This window comes from Wolffia australiana, chromosome 8 (assembly GCF_029677425.1).
Source record: "Wolffia australiana isolate 7733 chromosome 8, ASM2967742v1".
NCBI classification, from domain to species: domain Eukaryota; kingdom Viridiplantae; phylum Streptophyta; class Magnoliopsida; order Alismatales; family Araceae; genus Wolffia; species Wolffia australiana.
The window spans coordinates 9,531,658-9,551,917 of record NC_135842.1 but is presented as its reverse complement, the minus strand read 5'-3'; the positions used below and the strand labels follow the sequence as shown (position 1 = coordinate 9,551,917).

At 42.1% G+C, this 20,260-nt stretch overlaps 1 protein-coding gene across 1 annotated transcript; it reads left to right on the top strand.

The window, feature by feature from the left end:
- LOC144706963 (TAF RNA polymerase I subunit A) lies at window positions 1-17,763 on the top strand. The gene is made up of 10 exons (XM_078580063.1): window positions 1-83; window positions 178-562; window positions 770-886; window positions 1,519-1,598; window positions 2,074-2,480; window positions 13,836-14,011; window positions 14,277-14,362; window positions 16,043-16,176; window positions 16,492-16,809; window positions 17,308-17,763. The coding sequence occupies exons 2-10, from the start codon at window positions 227-229 to the stop codon at window positions 17,481-17,483; spliced, it is 1,830 nt and encodes a 609-aa protein (XP_078436189.1). The 5' UTR covers window positions 1-83; window positions 178-226; the 3' UTR covers window positions 17,484-17,763.
- The last annotated feature ends 2,497 nt before the right edge of the window (window positions 17,764-20,260 follow it).

The following is a 20,260-nucleotide window of genomic DNA, read 5'->3' as shown; positions in this document are numbered from 1 at the left end:
CTAACTGTAGAGTTGAGCGGCTTTTACTTCGGGCAGCGGGCGATTTCGACGCCGCGAGGAAGGAAGACGGCTACTTTGTTAAGGTTCTACTCTTGTCTGTTAGTTCTTATATATCTGTTTCTTGAATCGTTTTGTTGTTATTTAGTATCTTGTGTTCTTATCTATCATCTGATGCAGACAAATTTCTAGGAAATTTTGGCCTTCCCTTAGAGAATCGTCGGACATCATGGCGGCATGGAGTTTGAAAGAAGCTTCAAACACAACCGTCAAAACTGAGCCCGACGACTGTTTTAGGGCAACAGAGGATATCGGGACGATGAATGTGGAGTCTGTCAAAGTAGAGCGTGGAATTCATGGCGCTAAGTTGAGTGTGAAGAATAGAAGGTTGCAAAAGCGCCCGTGTCTGAAGCCCTTGCTGCATGAGCACAAGCGTAGGCTGATTTTACTGTTAGATAAGTTGTGTATGAAGCATGAATGGCGAGATGTGAGCGGCGCTTTAAGCGTCTTGCTTAAAGGAACTCCCCGCGGCTGCTCTCTCCTGGAGGATCGGAAACATTTCACGGTATGATCTTTCCTCCGGGGAAAATAAGGGATTTTCCAGTTTTTCTAAGTTTTCATTTGTTCCATTTTGCAAAAATTACGGTAGATCGCAGGTGAAAGAAATATATACATATATATATTTATTTATTTTCATATTTTTCGTTTTCTTGCATCAAGAATCCGTTTTGCGCTCTTTCATTTTAAATGTCTCTTTGCTTGTTGTTCCTAGCTTGCCATGGAAGTAATCCGACGCTTCCCGAGTTCTGTTGACTATAGCAGAAGAATCAAACATATATTTGACGTATGGATGGGCAAGCTTCCGTGGGCAAAAAAGTGTCCTATGAAGGTTTTCTTTTATCTCTTTACTCGCCCTCTTTTTGCCTACTATTGCAATGAAAATAATTTAAATTCTGTCGATATTGGCAGGTCCGGTGTGCCGAGTCTAGGTTCATGTTGTTTGGTTCAGTTAGATATTAAAGCATATCTTTGTATAGTTTGATGCGCCTACCTGTTATTCAGTTAGATATTTCTTTAAAAAAGAATTTATCCAGCTAAGAAGCTCATTGTTTAAGTTAGGGACTCGCATTTGCATTTATCTTAAGATATTAATTCAGGATGACTTGGTTTTTCCTTTTTTTTTGAGAAACCATATCTCTTACATTTTTTTTTGTTTTTCCTTTGTATAGTTTCTGCTTTATTGTTAGAAGCTATTCCTTATTTTCTTTGTGCTTCCTATTCAAAGATTCAAGTTAGCCTGTCCGTTGATTTTTCCTGCTCGCTGTCATTCATGTGACACGTATCCGAGTTGAAGAATTTCTATAGAATGTTCGCCAATCATCATTAATAAACTCAATAAATGTGGCTGGTGGCTTACTTCCTTAGTCAACTCTTCTCATGTGGTGTAGGGTCTTTGGGTCTTGCCATCAATCTATTGAGTTTTTTCTCAATTCTCTTTTCCTACATATTTTTTTTTTACAGAAGCAAGTAGTCCAGATGGAGCTTGCTATCTTCTGCCTTATGCAAGGGAACGTTAAAGAAGCTCATCAGGCCATAAAATTGTCAGTTTCTCCACTTGACGCCAGTTTTTTTTCCACTTTTCACAAATGTAGAAGGTTTAGTTGAAAAGTGGGGTTTCGTAGTCTGCACTGTGATCAGGAGTGCAGTGAAGGCATGCCCACACATTGTATTTCTTAAATTTCTTCTCCTCTGGATTATTCTCTTGGCCAAGTTCTCCAACAATGACGAGTTGGTTGTCTACAGAGGACGATAACGAGTCATCCTCATCATTGTACTCGCCTGCTACCAGAATGATGAGGACAAGATCGTCATCAGCATTGACATTCTAGCCACTGACAAATGGCAATGATGACAGCTCATCATTGTCCTCAGCCTCTCAAAGAGTAAAAATATAGAAAGTGAGGAGAAAAATATAGAAAGTGATGTTTTTGCGCTGACAGGAAACCATCGACAGAGCTTTTAGATTATCTTTAAAAGTTATTTCTATTTATATAGGGCACTTTGCTATTTTTGCAGCCTTTCACAGGACCGGGAGTCTTCGAGTGATCCTCATGTTCACTTGATCCATGGTTTGGCATCGTTCCAGCTTTGGTACTCTGAACTTCCCCAAGAGATGCAAGTAAAGGATTTTGATGTGTTCATGCAACCAAAACACTCTGGCGTCATCTTGACACCTGGTACACCCCAATACTTTGGATTACGAGGAGCTTCAAGCACCCATGACTCGATTAATATCCAGTGTGCCGAAATATTCGCGCAGAGCAACTCAGAGAGTTCAATCGGCGACAAAAAGGCACTTTCAGAAGGCAATTTGAAGGGCCGAGTGAAATGGGCCCAAATGGATGAATCTGCGGATGAAGATAAGCCGGATTGTTCGAACAGTTCAGTAGACAGAAAGAATAGATCAATTTTCCATCTTAATGGTTCGTTGGTCTTGTTATTGTTATTTCTCACTGGGAAGAATTCTTATTTCTTTGAAACTGTGGCTTTTATATAGCTCTTTCTGGATATGGTAACTCCTTGTTTAATTGTCGCAAACATCTTTCCGTTCAATGGTGAATGAATACTTCTTGCCCAGTGATGTTTCTCAGTGTTGATTGGGAGCTCTATAATCCTTTAGTTTAAACATGAATCCTGGTACACTCCTCCTTTGGTTCTGAAGGGTGAGAATTATAAGTGTTGTCAAGACGTGATTCTCTTGCTCTCTCTCTCTCTCTCTCCTGTGTCTCTCCCTCTCTCTCTCTCGTCTCTCCCCATAATAATTTCTTGGAATTTTGTATCTTAATTGTGATTTCTTGAATATCGAAGAGAAGGATTTGTGGAAGAAAAGAAAAAGAATGATCGTATTATTTTTACACACAGAGCCCACGGTACAGTACGCCCTGTTCCCTTTTAGAGGGACTACATATCGACCGTTGGAAAATATGACCGTTGGAATCAACGGTCATATTTCACGATGATCGGTCCCATTTATAGAATATGGGCCCGGTAGTACATGATATAACATAAGTTAATGGGCCTCATTTTTGGGCCATATGATCTAACACCCCCCCTCAAGTTGGGTATAGATGTTGATCATGCCCAACTTGGACACCAAGGCTTGGAACTGCGGGCCGGGAATGCCTTTGGTGAAAATATCTGCAATCTGCTCCAGAGAAGGAATGTAGTGAGGTATAATGAATCCCTCATCAATGCTTTGTTTGATATAGTGTCGTGCCACCCGTGCATGCTTCGTCCTTTCGTGTTGAACTGGATTTTTTGCCATAGCAATTGCTGACTTGCTATCAGAGTACAAAATCATCCCTCTGTCAGGAAAAATTTTCAAATCCTATAAGATACCCTCAAGCCACATTCCTTCACATACTCCCTTCTTCAGTGCTCGGAGTTCAGCTTCTGCACTTGATAAAGAGATCTCTTTCTGCTTCTTACTACGCCATGTGACTAGGTTCCCTCCTATGAGACTGCAATAACCAGATGTAGACCGGCTGTCCTCAAACGATCCTGCATAGTCAGAATCCGTGTAGAGGACCACACTTGGCTCACTTCCTCTGTTAAATAGTAGGCCAAGTCTAATTGACCCCTTCAGGTAAGCTAGAATGCGATCTGCTGCATTTTGATGTGATTCCCGAGGATCATTCATGAATTGACTTAGAGAATTGACTGCGAAAGCAATATCCGGCCGAGTGTGGTTAAGATAAAGTAGCTTGCCAATGAGGCGATGAAATGAAGTCTTGTTTACTGGTGTGTCTTTTTCACCTTGTTCAGCTTTTAACTTAACATTACTATCCACTGGTGTAGCTGCTGGTCGACAATCCAATTTTCCGGTTTCTTTTAGCGGATCAAGGATGTACTTATGCTGAGAAAGTACGATCCCTGACCGAGAATAGGCCACTTCAATTCCCAGGAAATACGTCATTAAACCTAGTGCCTTTATGTCAAAGGATAGTGAAAGGTGTTTCTCCAGATTCTGAATTTCAGTGTGGTCATCTCCAGTGATGATGATGTCGTCCACATACACAATTAAGATTGCAATCTTCCCATCCTTGTCATGCTTTATAAACAACGTGTGGTCTCCCTCACTTTGGAAGAATCCCACTGCTAACATTACTGTTGAAAATCTTCCAAACCACGCTCTTGGCGATTGTTCAGTCCATATAAAGATTTCTTGAGATGACATACGTCCCCTGAATTTTGACTTAGACAATCCCCAGGAGGAGGTGCCATATACACTTCTTCTTTCAATTCTCCATGCAAGAAGGCATTTTTCACGTCGTATTGATAGAGTTTCCAATTAAATAGCGCTGCGAGTGCTATAAAGACCCGAACTGTGTTTAGCTTTGCAACTGGGGCAAAGGTCTCGTTGTAGTCAATGCCGTAAGACTGGGCATATCCTTGTGCCACCAACCGAGCTTTGTGTCTGGCAACTGACCCATCTGAGTGATATTTTACAGTAAATACCCATCAACTTCCCACTAGTTTTTTTCCAAGTGGGAGTGGGCCCATCTCCCAAGTGTCATTCCTCTTTAGTGCTGCCATTTCTTCTTCCATAGCTGTCTTCCATTCTGCAGATGACATAGCTTCTGTCACATTCTTCGGAATAGATACTTGCATCAGGGCTTGAACCACCTGATTATATTCTGGAGAGAGCCAGGAGTAAGATATGTAATTTCTGACTGGATAGAGTTTGGTCTTCGTGCAGCTACGAATTCCCTTGCTTATAGCAATGGACCAACCATCGTTTCCTGAGTCTTCTTCACCTGCTGGCAGAGTTTCTTCACTTGAGTCATCCCGTGGTCTGTAAGACTCCTCCTCCTCCTCAGGAGGACTTGGAGGAGTGCTTATAGCCATGTCCTTATCATAAGTTTCTGATGCCGAAGAGAGACTTCGCTGCATACTGTCATTTTCTGGCTCCGAAGACTCTAAATACGCTTCTGACTGCTCCAAATGGGCATGGAACATTCGGACTTTGTCAAACTTCACGTCTGCAGTAATGAAGATCTTCCTGGAGCTTACATGATAACATTTATAACCTTTCTGGGTTGGCGAATATCCCAGAAACACACATCTTAGGGCTCGATGGTCCAATTTCCCTGCATGATGAACTTGAACATACACAACACAGCCAAACACCTTGGCTGGGAGGTTAGTTCAATAGGAGCATGATAATTTAGTTCAACACAGCCAAACACCTTGGCTGGGAGGTTAGTTCCTGAGTCTTAAAGATAAATGTGGAAATTCAGCAGATAAAAGATCAATAGGAGCATGATAATTTAGTGTCTTTGAAGCCGTCCTATTTATGAGATGAGTGGCTGTTGCGACTGCTTCAGCCCAGTAATTCTTGGGACAATTTCCTTAAAATAAAAGAGCCCTGGCTGAAAACATTATATGGCCAATCTTTCTCTTAGCAAGACCATTTTGCTGAGGGGTATTCACACATGAGGACTGGTGGATTATCCCTTTTTCTTCCATGTAATTAGTCACTCTTCCACAAAAAAATTCTGTTGCATTATCTGATCTAAATATCCTTACTTTCTTTCCGAATTGTGTATGAATCATTTCACAAAATTTAATGATAACAGATGGAATTTCAGTCTTGGATTTCAGTAGATATACCCATGTATATCTAGAGAAATCATCTACAAATAAGATGAACAATTTGTGATGGGATAGTCCAAGTGTGGAGCAAGGTCCATGTCAAACTGTTCCCAGCAAGTGGATCTGAGTCGAGTATAGCACAGAGATGTGTCTGAGAGGGCAGAAGAGGCCAAAGCAAAGGAAGAAGGAGGCTGCAGGAGCTCCAGCCCAGGGGCGGCGCCTTTAGGGAACAGAAAGAATGAACAGGAGAAGCTCTCATTAGCGGCTAGGGTTTGGGCACTTAAAAGGCCCCCCGATTACATTTGTCCCACGTGGGGAGGTCCTTAAGTGGCCTCCCACGTGGGACCACTTACTCGACTAGAGTCCCACGTGTGACTCCTTAAACAGTGGGCCACACGTGGGAAAAAGGAGAGTAAGTTCGAGAAGGAAAGAGAAGGAAAAAGGAGAAGAAAAAAGGGGAGAAAAGAGGGGGGAAAAAGGGTGGGCCACTTATAGATCTGTGGCCCACTTACAACAGACTTAGAGAAGAGGGAGAAGGGGAAAATAGGGATCTGAGGAGTCCCAGTCCAACACCCCCCCGCAAGCTAGGTGTGGGCGTTGACCATGCCGAGCTTGGACGCCAGCTGTTGAAACCTGGGACCCGGAAGAGCCTTAGTGAAGATGTCCGCTTTCTGATCTACAGAAGGAATGTACTTCGGCTTGATAACGCCACGATCAATATTTTCGGCTAAGTAGTGTCGATTTAAGGCCATATGTTTAGTCCTGTCGTGCTGAACCGGGTTCTTTGCTATTGCCAGGGCCGACTGATTATCACAATATAGGCAAATGCCATTATTGTCATAGACCCCATTGTCTTCTAGGTGGTGTTTCAGCCACCGCCACTCGGAGACACCCTCTTTAATGCACGCAGCCGCTTCAGCACTTGATAGCGATACTTCTTTCTGTTTTTTACTCCTCCATGTGACCAAACTTCCCCCAAGGAATGTGCAGTACCCTGATGTGGATCGACTATCGGTCACGGACCCTGCCCAGTCAGAATCTGTGTAAGCCTCCAGCGAGCCCCCTTCACGTGAGAAGAGAAGTCCCTGGCCCACAGTGAATTTCAGGTAAGCAAGGATGCGATGGGCTGACCGAAGGTGAACTTCCAGTGGCTCACTCATAAACTGACTAAGCAAACTGACGGCAAATGATATGTCTGGCCTTGTATGGTTAAGATAGATTAGCTTTCCGATCAACCTCTGATAAGCCGTCTTGTCCACTGCTGCACCTCCATCGTCTCTGCCGATTCTAACATTCACATCGAGGGGAGTGGAGACTGGTTTGCATCCCAACTGTCCGTCTCTTGGAGGAGGTCGAGGATGTACTTGTGTTGGCTCAGCAGTATACCACCACTGGAATATGCTACTTCAATTCCCAAAAAATATTGCAACTTACCAAGTTCTTTCATCTCAAATTGCTTTGATAGTGAACTAATCAGTCGGCTTATTTCCTCTCTGTCTGCCCCAGTGATCAAGATATCATCCACGTACACTAGTAAGATAGTAACCTTTCCGTTAGTCCCTGCTTGATGAATAATGCGTGATCCTCTAGCTTGGTGGTAGTTCAACTCAACCATCGCCTTGGTAAACCTCCCAAACCAGGCTCGAGGGACTGTTTAAGCCCATACAATGCTCGCTTCAGTCTGCATACTTGATTTGGCTGGTCTGTGAGTGTGTATCCCGGAGGGAGCTGCATATAAACTTCCTCTTCTAGCTCTCCATGAAGGAAAGCATTCTTCACATCAAGCTGAAGAATATCCCAGTCACACTTAGCAGCAAGCGCAATCAGCACTCGCACTGTGTTAAACTTGGCCACCGGAGCAGAGGTCTCCCCATGATCAATGCCTTCCGTCTGGGTGTATCCCTTGGCAGCTAACCGGGCCTTGAGGCGTTCTAGTGTACGGCCTGCTGAGAACTTTTGGGTGTACACCCAGCGGCACCCCACCACTTTCTTTCCCTTGGGCAAGGTGACAATTTCCCATGTATTGTTCTTCAAGAGGGCGTTCATCTCCTCATCCATGGCAGACTTCCATCCAGGGTCCTGAAGGGCTTCCTCGACCTTGACTGGAATCTGAATTTCTCCCAACCGTGTGAGAAAACTTCTGTAGTGATCGCTGAACTTCTCATACTTGACATATTGGCTAATAGGGTACTTAGCTCTGGCCCGGCAGCTCACGCCCCCTTTCTGAAGTGCTATGGGCCAACTAAGGTCATCCTCCACAGCACTGATAGGTGGTCTGTCTTCTAACTCCTCTGGCTCATTCCGGCTTTCCTCAATTTCCGTATCAACTTGGTGTTCAATTTCTGATTGCCCATTATCTTCCACCTGAGGTCGATTCACAGGACTTTCATCACGGTGTCTTCTTTGAGATTTGCTTTTCAGGAAGCTGTACCGAAATGGACATTGTAGGGGAAGTTCCTGGAGTGTTCCCATGTGTTGAAGGAATCCCAGGTTTGTCTCCTCACGGCTTCACAACGCTTTCAACTGAACTTTCCTTCTGAAAGTAGAATTCAGACTCCTGAAATGTGATATCGGCAGAGACAATAAACTTTCGTGAGGGAGGATGATAGCATCTATACCCTTTCTGGGTGCCTGAATAACCCACAAAGACACAGCGTACTCCCCTCGGTTCTAACTTGCCGCTGTTTTGATGGGTGTACGCCACACACCCAAATGTTCTAGCCGGGAGTCCGGAGAAAAGCGAACTTCCGGGAATGATTGCTTCAGACAGCTCAGAGGACTTTCGTATCCAATTACTTTTATCGAATTCTATTAATAAGATGAGCGGCTGTTAACACGGCTTCTCCCCAATAGTTCTTTGGCAAATTCCCTTGGAATAGCAAAGTTCGGGCAGTTGCGAGAGTATAGCCAAGACGCCTCTCTGCTAGGCCGTTTTGCTGTGGAGTGTTGACACATGAGGTCTCGTGAATAATCCCCTTGGCCAAGAAATGCGATCTGACTTCAAAGTTGAGGAATTCCGTTCCGTTGTCGGATCTGAATCGCTTGATCCTCTTCCCAAATTGATTTTCAATCATCTCGCAGAATTCAATTATTATCTTCGGTACCTCGGCCTTTGATTTCATCAAATGTAACCACATAGTACGGCTATAATCGTCCACAAAGACAACAAAGTATCTGCATCCAGTCAAGCTTTCAACGGGGGATGGCCCCCACACATCACTATGTATGCAATCAAATGGAGAATAAAAGCGTTCATCCATAGATTTAAAAGAAATCCTTCGAAGTTTTGCCATCTGGCAGGCTTCACAAAAAAATTCTTTAACCGAAATACCCCTAAACAATGAGGGGTAACAAGTTCTGAGTAAATCAAAAGGTGGATGACCCATCCGTTGATGAAGACGGATCACCCTCTCCTCCTTGGGGCTCATTCTTCGCGACACCATGCATCTTTCCACATTGCCCTCCAGGAGGAGTAGGCCCCCTTCCCTCCTAAAGGATGAAGTCCTCGTCCCGGATACCTTATCACAGAAAAAACAGTCATCACTGTCCAATATAAACCTCCATCCAAAGTCATCAACAGCCCTTTGAATAGAGAGAAGGTTAGTCATCAAATTTTCCACATGCAGAACATTCTTAAGGAGGCCAACTGAGTCCAGGTGGACACTTCCAACTCCTTTTACGGGCAAGGTTCCCCCTCCAGCTGTCTGAACTTTGTGATTAATCTTGGAAGAGGAGTAATGACTGAAAACAGACCCGTTTGGGGACATATGGTCCGTAGCTCCGGTGTCCGCAACCCAAATATTGGATAGGGAATTACCTGATTTCGCCAGGGAGGTAGAGCTAATCTTTCCCTGCAACTCTTCGACTTCGGGACTCACCCCAGCGGATTCTGAATTCTGTGATTGTGAGGCCGCCACCATGGCCTTCTTCCCGGAGTTCTGATTCTTCCAGGCCAGCTTCCAACAAGTCTCCTTTGTGTGGCGCCTCTTCTTGCAATAATTGCAGAAAAGAGCGTCACGATTATCCTCTCCGTCGCCTCCCCCGGATTGACTCGGCTGAGATGGGCGTGGCGTCCAATTTCCAGTGGAATTAGGTTTGCTCTCAGGTTTCTTCGATAGCAGCGCAGCGGAGTTTGAGTTTTGAGCCTGGGAGTCACCAGTAACGCCAAGTCTGCTCTCAGCCTGCATAACGGCACTAATGGCTTCTTCCAGAGAAGGCAACTTCTCACGATGTAGCAGTTGGCTCCTCACAGACTCATAGACCGGATTGAGTCCCATGAGGAATGTAAAAATTCTCTGCTTGAGGATGAGTTGTCGTTCCATGGACTGTGGATATTGTACCGGCCAAAGATGGTCAATTTCTCTCCAGATGGCTTTAAGTCGGGATGAGTACTGACGAATGTTCTCTCCTCCTTGGCGTGCCGATGCCTCCAGCACCTTAAGTTCAGAGAGCGCCAGTCGTGAGACTGTTCTGAAGCGCACCTCTGGATCTCATCCCAGAGATCTCTGACCGTCTCGCAATAGAGGAAGTCTCTCCTCATTTCCGGGGTCATGGATCTGAGCATCCAGCCCAAGATCAGAGATTCTTCCGCTTTCCACTTCTTGAAATCGGCATCAGCTGTGGTTTTGGGAGGATCCGTCAGATGATCTCCCAGAAAAAGACCGTAGACAGTGAGTGTCACCATCTTTGTCCATTCGAACATATTCCCCCCATCAAATTTTACCTCTGCTGGGAATACCACAGCAGGCCTTCCAACTTCTGGATTTAATGAGCTTGTCTCCACTCCTCTGGCCCCAGAGGCTTCCTGGACAACTCAGGGTTACCCTGGGTCGAGCTCTCATCCTAAGCTTGACATCCTTGTTAAAAGTTGATGAAGAGTCCTGAAGTTGTTGTAGGGGACTAAAGAAACCCCTTCTAGGGTTCGATCTGGGCCAAAAAACGGTCAGGAGCTACTCCAACTGCTGCTGCGGCCCTGAAGGAACCCTTCTAGAGTTCGATCTGAACCAAAACTTCCTTCAAACTGTTCAATGAACAAACCTGCTGCTGAATCTTCCTTCGAACCTGGCTCTGATACCATGTCAAACTGTTCCCAGCAAGTGGATCTGAGTCGAGTATAGCACAGAGATGTGTCTGAGAGGGCAGAAGAGGCCAAAGCAAAGGAAGAAGGAGGCTGCAGGAGCTCCAGCCCAGGGGCGGCGCCTTTAGGGAACAGAAAGAATGAACAGGAGAAGCTCTCATTAGCGGCTAGGGTTTGGGCACTTAAAAGGCCCCCCGATTACATTTGTCCCACGTGGGGAGGTCCTTAAGTGGCCTCCCACGTGGGACCACTTACTCGACTAGAGTCCCACGTGTGACTCCTTAAACAGTGGGCCACACGTGGGAAAAAGGAGAGTAAGTTCGAGAAGGAAAGAGAAGGAAAAAGGAGAAGAAAAAAGGGGAGAAAAGAGGGGGGAAAAAGGGTGGGCCACTTATAGATCTGTGGCCCACTTACAACAGACTTAGAGAAGAGGGAGAAGGGGAAAATAGGGATCTGAGGAGTCCCAGTCCAACAGTCCCCATACGTCACTATGAATACACTCAAATGCTGATTGTGTTCTGTGATCTGAAGCTGGAAAAGAAGATTATTTGTGTTTAGCAAATTGGCAACTTTCACAGTTCAAATGATCAAAATTAGTCCCTTTAAACAAATTGGGATGAGAATGTTTCAAAATGTGGAATGAGGGGTGTCCTAATCTCCTATGCAGGAGAGTGATCCGTTCTTCACTCTGGGCAGTATAGGTGGCTTTCTTCTTTTCATCCTCCTCCAATCCATCTAGCAAGAGAAGTCCTCCCTTCCTCTTAACAGATGAAATCTTCCGTCCGGTTTCCTTAAGACATAGGAAACAAGAATCTGAGTCCAAGATAAATCGCCATCCAGTATCATTTACTAACTGAATTAAGGACAGTAAATTTGCTTTTAATTCAGGTACATGCAAAACATCTTTCAGCAATTTCCCTTTGATCTCAATTGATCCCCTTCCTGCCACTTCTAATATTCCCCCATTGGCCGTAAAAACTCTGAGATTATTAGTTTCTAACTCATAATTTTTAAATAGCAATCTGTGGGGTGACATATGGTCTGTCGCCCCAGAATCTAAAATCCAAGAAACTGTAGTGGGTGTATTATTAGTAACCGTAGTAAAAATAAATTTCTTACCTGACTGTACGAGTGAAGTGGAGCTAAATTTCTGAAGGATCTTGTTTACTTCTGACTGAATAAGTTTCTGAATTTCACCTCCGTCCTCCCCCTTCCTTGCGGCAGATAGTTCCTCTCCTTCACTGGCCACATAGGCTTTCTTGTGCTGCCCTGGATTCCATGTCCCTTTCCTGATCTGTTCTTCCTTCCAGGCTAACTTTCTGCAGTCCCTTTCTAGGTGGCCTGGTTTACTGCAATAGCCACAAGTAAGTTCTGAGGAGTTACCTTCCTGTGGAGTGGACTTCTGGTGCTGGGTAGAGGATGTGGCTGCATTATTCACGTTTGCTCCTTGGTTCTCCTTTCTTGGCCAAGTGGGCCACTGAGACAGGGGTAGGAGCCTCGCCATCTTTAGAGTTAAGCTTCTTCCGCCGCTCTGCCCCTTGTAATTCAGAGATAGCTTCTGCCAAGGTGGGGAACCTCTCTCTGTGCAGCAATTGGTTTCTAAGATTCTCATACTCTGAATTCAACCCCATCAAAAAGGTGAGAGTTCTGAATTTGGTTTCTCTTAGATAAGATGGTGAGTTCTTGTCACCGGTGGGCCAGAGAAGGTCGAGCTCCCTCCATATGGCCTTTAATTTTGCAGAATAAGAAGAAATTGATAGATTTCCCTGTTTCAATGCTTTCTCTTGTTCTCGAAGATCATAGACCCGATAGTCGCTGTGGGTCTCTGCACATGATCTCTGAATTTCTTGCCACAAGTCTCGTACGCAGTCAATAAGTAGATAGTCGTCTGCCTGATCTGATTCCATAATTTTGATCATCCAATTGGTGATAAAAGCTTCCTCAGATTCCCAAATTACTCTTTCGAGCTTGGGAGCGTCTTCCGAAGGGGCATCTTCTGTTAGGTGATTCCCCAAGTAGATAGCCTTAAGGGACCTTTGGACCAAAGTTATCCATTTCTGCCCATTGATTCCATTATATTTGATATCAAGGTCTGGTAAGATCAACCTTGTCTGAGCAGGTGTCTCAGCTGTTTTAACGATGGTTGAGGAGGTGATCTCGGATTCCTTCTCAGCCATCCTGGACTTTCCCATCTAGAGAAGAATAGATGTAATGCCGACTGCCAATAAGGGCTGCTGATCTGAATTTTGACGGAGCAAGTCTTCACCGGAATCGGAGAAAAACTTCTCCGAAAAATAAACACAACAAATACTGATCCAGTGATTCCGAAGTGTGAAGCTTCAAGAGGAGAAATGCCGATTAAGAACAAACCTCTCTATTCGTCTGCACAGGTCGTAACTTGCCCCGAGCACGGAGTTCCTTTCTGAAACGCGTGGATCGCGAATCAGCAGGCACTCCGGGAATGAACAGATACCTCCGGAATCGAGAGAGTTCGCGAAATTGCGAAATCGCAAAATCGCTGAAATTGCTGAAATCGTGAGTTCGCCGAGCGAAAAGATAGGAGTAGCCGAGGAAGAAATCGTCGCCTTTGGTGTGCCTACGATCGCTGCTCTGATACCATGTGATTTCTTGAATATCGAAGAGAAGGATTTGTGGAAGAAAAGAAAAAGAATGATCGTATTATTTTCACACACAGAGCCCACGGTACAGTACGCCCTGTTCCCTTTTAGAGGGACTACATATCGACCGTTGGAAAATATGACCGTTGGAATCAACGGTCATATTTCACGATGATCGGTCCCATTTATAGAATATGGGCCCGGTAGTACATGATATAACATAAGTTAATGGGCCTCATTTTTGGGCCATATGATCTAACATTAATGTGAAATGCAGATCCACCTGGATCACTTAGAAACATTCCTTTGTAATTTATCGCTTAATGTGATAATTATATCCCACCACAAAGTATGGTCTCTTTTAAGTGGATTTCATTGCCATCTTTTTTGGCTGCATTGTAGGATTGAGAATTTTCTTCTCATAAATGACCTTGTTTTGTTCTTAGTTATTTCTATAACTCCTGATTACTTCCTTTGATCGTCCCCAGGACTGGACGCTTGTTTATTACCTATTAAATTTCAGGAATCGGTTGAAGATCTTGAGTCCAGGATCTTGTCACACCAAAAGCTGCTGAATCAGCATTATATGGATGCAGTAAAGCATACAAGGGCAGCACTCCACTCAAATCCACCTATCTTATCCGCATTGCATCCTTTGATACAGGTTGTTAAATAGATGGATTGATACATAGATTGATAAATAATAATATAGATAAGGTTACAGAAATATAAGCATGTAGGTATATAGATACATAAACTGAAAGACAGATGGAAGGTAGACTGATAGAGAAATCACAATAGATGCATAGTTCAATGTTGTGATTTTCTGTCCTTCGGTCCATTATATTTCAAGCTATCAAGCCATGGATTCTTTAATTTTTGGTTTCATTATTTATATTGTTATTTCTCTATTATTTTCCTTGTTAAAGCTGCTGTTGCTCGGTGATCAAGTTGGAGAAGCACTTAAGGAGCTTGATGAGTTCATACATAAGTATAAATCACTGCTACCATTAAGGTTTCTATCAAACCAACTGTTCCACTCGGTTTTTTTACAATTTATTAATTTATCTTTATTTATTATTATGAAAGAAAACGGAGATCACCCAAAATCGGTGATCAGCCGGATACTATAGATAGGGCTTGACGGTCCTTGTCTGGCCCCGGTTTTTAGCAAAGACCTAAACCTTACCTAAAGTTTGGTTCGGTGCTGGTCCATTCTTGTTCGGTCTGTTCTGATCCTGGTCTGGTCAGATTGACTAGCCAATGTCAAAGTCAAAGTAGAAAATTCATGTTGTTAGTTATGTTGATTATAAACATTACCTACTTTAGAGGGTAATGAATGCCTGTCACCTCCCTTCCCTGCTTTCCTGCCTCTCCTCTATCTCCCTCTCTTGGTCTTTCTCCCTCCACATCTTCTTCATGAAGAATTGTCGGGGCGAATAGAGACAGAAGAAATGTTCAAAGAAACTTCTTGCTGTCCACCTTCAAAGAATAGCTCCTCTTCATCAAGTAGGTGTCCGTGGACAGTCAAATGTGCTGGTGCTAAATAGAGACATCTTTGGCGAGTTGGATTTAATATTTTAAAGAAGTTTACGATAAATATTAAATACATATATAATAATTTATTTTCGGTTCCCATCCATTTTGACCCTTTGACCTAAACCTGTCCGACCAACTGGTCTGCCCTAAAATGGCAGACCTACAGTCCCGGTTCGGTCGGGTCTGACTGGTCCTTGGTCCTAAATGTCCCTAACTACATATATATAAAGATGAGATACAAGGAGGTCCAAACTAGTCCCCCTTACCATTCACATTCTTCTAAACTAGCATGAAACAAAACCCTCCACTTGGTGAACAATGCTGTCCATCAAAGCCATCTGCCCCTGGGAGACAATCTCAGTACAATGCACCCAGATGGTCCATAGCCTTCCCCACTCTGCCTCCCTCCTAAATATTTCATCATTGAGATAGGCACAGAATGCTCAAACCACCCAAGTGAACGGCACTCAAAGAACAGATGAGAGCATTTTTCTTCACCCCCTATGCTCAGAACACACTCTATTGACAGGTCTAAGTCGCTTCTTCTAAAAGGTTCATGTCACAAGTCTCCGCCTAAGTAGCAGCCGACAGTATGAACCACCTTCCGCGTCACAAAACTACATTCTGATTCCATATGAACCTGCAGGGCTGAATGGTAGCTAGCTCTTCCTCAATCTGTCCATCTCTTATCTTTGCATAAACTCTTCAAACAGAAAAAGAGGTACCCTTCCACTCCCAGTCATCCTAAGATGGGTTAAAGAATGCTGCATGTGCATAAAATCCTCCACCCTTTGGTCTGACAGAGTGCCCTCAAAGATCAGATTCCACTTGTTGCCCCAGCAATCTTTAACCATAGCCAGAGGATCCCATTCAATGTTCTAAACATACCGGAAGATTGAAATTCCAATATCATATTACTGTGTAGGGCTGTTCTAATCATTCTTGTTTGTTTTCTTAACGAAATATTCATAGGTAATGCTGCGATGATTATTAATTTGAATATGAATTTCAGTAGTCTACGATTATAATTTCAGAATCAAATTTATTGGTCATGTTTTGAGTCACTTCTGGGATTAATTGTGGCAAATTCGCAGTGGATTATTATATTTGTTAATCTTTGTGTGCAGAAATATCATATTCATCGTTTTCCATGTAGGTACAAAGCAAGATTGCTCGAGTGCCTCAATGAGGGGCGGTATTCTGAACTTGCCAGATGTTATGAACAAATTGTTGAGACAGACCCAAGTCACGTCCAATCTCTGAAGATGTTGGTTGATTTACACACACAAGGTATGTTTTTGCCAAAACGTTGGTGTAACTTTAATCTGTTCATATTTATTTACCAGGCTAACACTTCTGCTGGGTTTCTTTCATGATTGGAAAATGGATCATTCTCATCGATTATCCTTATGTCCCAGATATTTGAAAATACATTTTAATTAGAATTATTATTTATTCCCAATGAATGCCATGTATATTTGAAAAATATAATACTTCATGAAAGACATTAATCAGATCATAAGACTAACATCTTACTGAATATCTGTGCAATTGAATTTCATTTTCGTAATAAATCCTGATTTTCAGAATTTATCTGCATCATAGGAAATTACCATACTGTACAACTCATGGAATACCTAGCGATTCATATTGATCACACCGAAGGGGACACGGGGCTATGGGAAGAGCTTGCTTCATGTTTTCTTAAAATTCAATCTCTTCAACCATTTGAATACAAAGATGATGATGAGTCAACGACGAGGCCGGCTCATCTTGATGACTTGACCAGTCAAGCAACGGCTTCTAGAAGAATCCCAAAGGCATTGACCAGAGCAGAGTCAAGGGCCACATGGATATATCGCATAAAATGGTGGTGCAAACGTCATTTTAGCATGGCAATCCACAAATCAGATATTCAGGCTGGTATAACCCTCTCCATCTGCCCTTAAACCTTAATCACTCCATTTTCTTAATTTTTTTTTTCTTGCAGTTCCGCTTCTTGTTGCAGCGTTTTATTGTCTCAATATTTTTTCTTATCTGGTCTTATATCTCATCATCATTTCTCATAATGACATGACTATGTACTTCATGCGAGATACAGAAGCAATTATACTTGAGGCTTGCATAGGCATGATGATCCGTCATCAGTCCCTTGCTGTCATCCGTGGTTCTGACCTTGGAACGGGAACAGAATGAAACGCTTCGTAGATTCCGTTTCATTCCATTCTGTCATCGAGTGCAGTTGATTTAGACTAAGTTTACTATTGTCCGCTGTCCGTTCTGTCCAGCCCTTCGGAATTTAACAGAACAAAATTGCAGGCGCAGTGATGGATGGCTGACTGAAAGGCCATTCCATCCTGTTCCGTCGGTACCATTCTGTCGAGTATTAGTTAGGCTGGTCTTATATGTTGGTTATTGCAGGGAATCCCCCTCGTCTCGCTTACAAGGCTGCTTGTGCCTGTCACATGTATGGTCCAGAATTCAAGTATGTTTCAGAGACCAGGTGTCGAGGAAAACAATGGGGATCTTTCCTCAAAAGACACAGGGACAGTTCCTTGAATCTTTGCCATATTTTGTCCATTGAAAGCCCACTTTGAGGTTAAACAATCAGTCTCTCTTTTCACAAGAGCAAATGTTTATAAAATCCTTTGCTGGTTGGTGATATAGGGAGGGACCCAATTTAGCATGGTGGTAGCAACGTCAGCTACACGTGGCAGTGGCGGCAATCTAGAGACAACTCCCAGGGTGAAAATGAAGAGCTTCTCAATCCAAAATTCACTAATGTCTACATAAGGAGAGGTGGCATTTACTGCCTTTCCCATGTGACTTTTAGAACTAAAAATAGAAATAGCTAAAAAGAAATTTAAACTTTTGTTACACTCTGTTTGGTTCCATAATGGGGGCCATTATGGTAACCCTTCGGTTTCCCCAGACGTTCCCCATCATAGTGATTAAGTAGTCAAAGTTAAGCATGACATAGGTATCTGAATTCTACTCTGGAAATAAGGTCATTCACACGGTAGATGTGTATCTGAATGAGGAAGATCATTTTTAATAAGAAATGATTTAATAATAATTATTTCATTCCTAACCTGCGAAACAAGGTGAATAATTTTTCATGTGAAGGTCAGCTGGGGGTTCGACTTTCGGACAGTATTCATACCCTTGGAAAGTAAACATGAATTTCATATACTTAGTGGTTAAGCTGGTGTGAAATTTAATTCAAGCCAACCTACTGAAGATATCCCTTTTGCATGCAAACAATAAAACAAAAAAATTGATAGCTTAAACCTTCACTGACTTTGGATGTACAATGATCTCAATTTTTATGGGGAATAATATTTTACAAAACTGCAATCAATAGTTTGAATCGGCAGCCGGCATTAAATGTATATAATTTCAATCAAAATGAAGAATATTGCATAATTCTAATAAGCTATTTCAGTGTTCATCTTCCAAGTTGAAGAACGTTTGGTGGTGAAAGTCAGGTATGGCAAATGTTGTGTTTACAAATTTGGGAGTCAAAATTACTTATAATATCTTGGTAACTTGGTGTTAAAATGGAAAAATATATTAATTTTTTGAATTATAAAATGCATGTATTATATGTATTGCTACTTGCAAATAAGAGGTGACATCCAATTTTAGGGATGATATTAATTATAAATGAACTAGTCATCTTGATAGTAGAAACTTGAATAAAACTTTTTGGCAATCACTGTCTGATTCAACTTTGACATTCTCCATTCAAACTGTATAATTGAAAGTTTACTTGTACGATATATTATTCTGGAAATGTTATTTCATCCATATATTTTTTCTCCTTGTGCCTATTTAATATCTTAAGTCAAAACATTGAAAAGTTTGTTTAGATTTCAAATTAGATCCCACATCAGGTCCATGATCTCTCTCTCTCTCTCTCTCTCTCTCCTTTCAAATGTAACATTCCCTTTTATCCCCTCGAATATCATATATAGGATGCCTTTTGTACGACGTTTTATTAAGTATATAATAAGATTATATAAGATATGAGGAATTATAGTAAAGATAGTGAAAGAAGTGAAAGATAAGTAGTCATTAAATGGGAGGAAGTGATTGAAGGATGAGAGACCTTAGATAATACATAATGATAAGTAATTGTAGATAGTGTTAGGGAGAACAAGGAAAAGAGAGAGATAATAGAAGATATTTGTTATATCTTTATATATATTAGAGATACTAAGGAAGTAGAATATTGAAGTGAATGTAGGGTACTTAATATGTAGCAAAATTAATAAGTATATTAACCTTAGAAGGGGATGTAATTAATATTGTTATATATTTTAAGTGATATTTAGGTTATATGTAAGTTAGGAGACAAATGTATTTATGATGGATATTAAATCTTAGGTACGTGGTGGATAAATAATTTGTTTTTACTGATATAAAAGATAAAAAAGAAATAGAAAGGGAAGATATATTATTTAATTATATGTAGACTAATGTGGTTGAGAAAGGTATATATTTATTTATATAAATATATACGAGAACCATTTTATATTAATAAAGATAGGGAATGAATATGTTTTGTTGACATTTATAAGAGTTTAATTATTTAAAGAGAGTATAATATAATATTTTAGGAATAATAGACGTAATTAGATATAATTATATGTACATCAATGTATGGTTGTGGAATACAATATACTAAGATAATGCAATTATATGATTTCAACTATTCATAGATATTTTTTGGTATTTTTTGTTAGGAAAAATAGGAGGAAATATGGTGAATTTTTTGATGCCCATAATGTATTTTTCAAATTTTCTGAAAGATGGAAAATTAGGAAAATGAGATTTAGTACAAGATTGCAACATAGATTTCTACCAAATCTTAGCAAGGACTCACTCATGCAAAACTATATATATACTAAAGAAATTTCAGAAGAGCACCGGTAGCACCCTGATTCAGGCAGCTGACTGATGTAACGAGACGTGCCAGGATAGAATGGCTCATGTTACACCACAGGGAGTAGGCGAGAGGGCGTGATGCAACGTGGATAAGTGATGTGTTTGCCTAAAAATCAATGAGAAGAACGACGAAAAACCGACTGACCCGAGATGGTAGTCCTGATAGTTGACATGAGGGGTCTTGGTAACTGTCAAGATCCCAATGACCTGGATGATCGGCTCGAAGGCCAACGGGGTGGGAGACGATCACCGTCCGTGAGCGTCCACGTTCGTCGCTGAGGGCGATGCCGACCCTACACCAAAGAATAAAATCCCAAATTCAAATTTTGATGGCTAGTCCTAGGACACAAAGATACTATTGGTAGAGGGGAACAGGAGGATGGCAATGAAGAATATAATAATACTGTGAAAACGAAGGAGTGAC

What these genes read in the sequence shown, in the direction of transcription:
- LOC144706963 (XM_078580063.1), top strand. Translation starts at nt 227, where the DNA reads ATGGCGGCATGGAGTTTGAAAGAAGCTTCAAACACAACCGTCAAAACT. An exon ending in AGGATCGGAAACATTTCACG is followed by an intron (nt 563 to 769) that starts GTATGATCTTTC and finishes TGTTGTTCCTAG; the next exon opens with CTTGCCATGGAAGTAATCCG. An exon ending in ATCAATTTTCCATCTTAATG is followed by an intron (nt 2,481 to 13,835) that starts GTTCGTTGGTCT and finishes GATCGTCCCCAG; the next exon opens with GACTGGACGCTTGTTTATTA.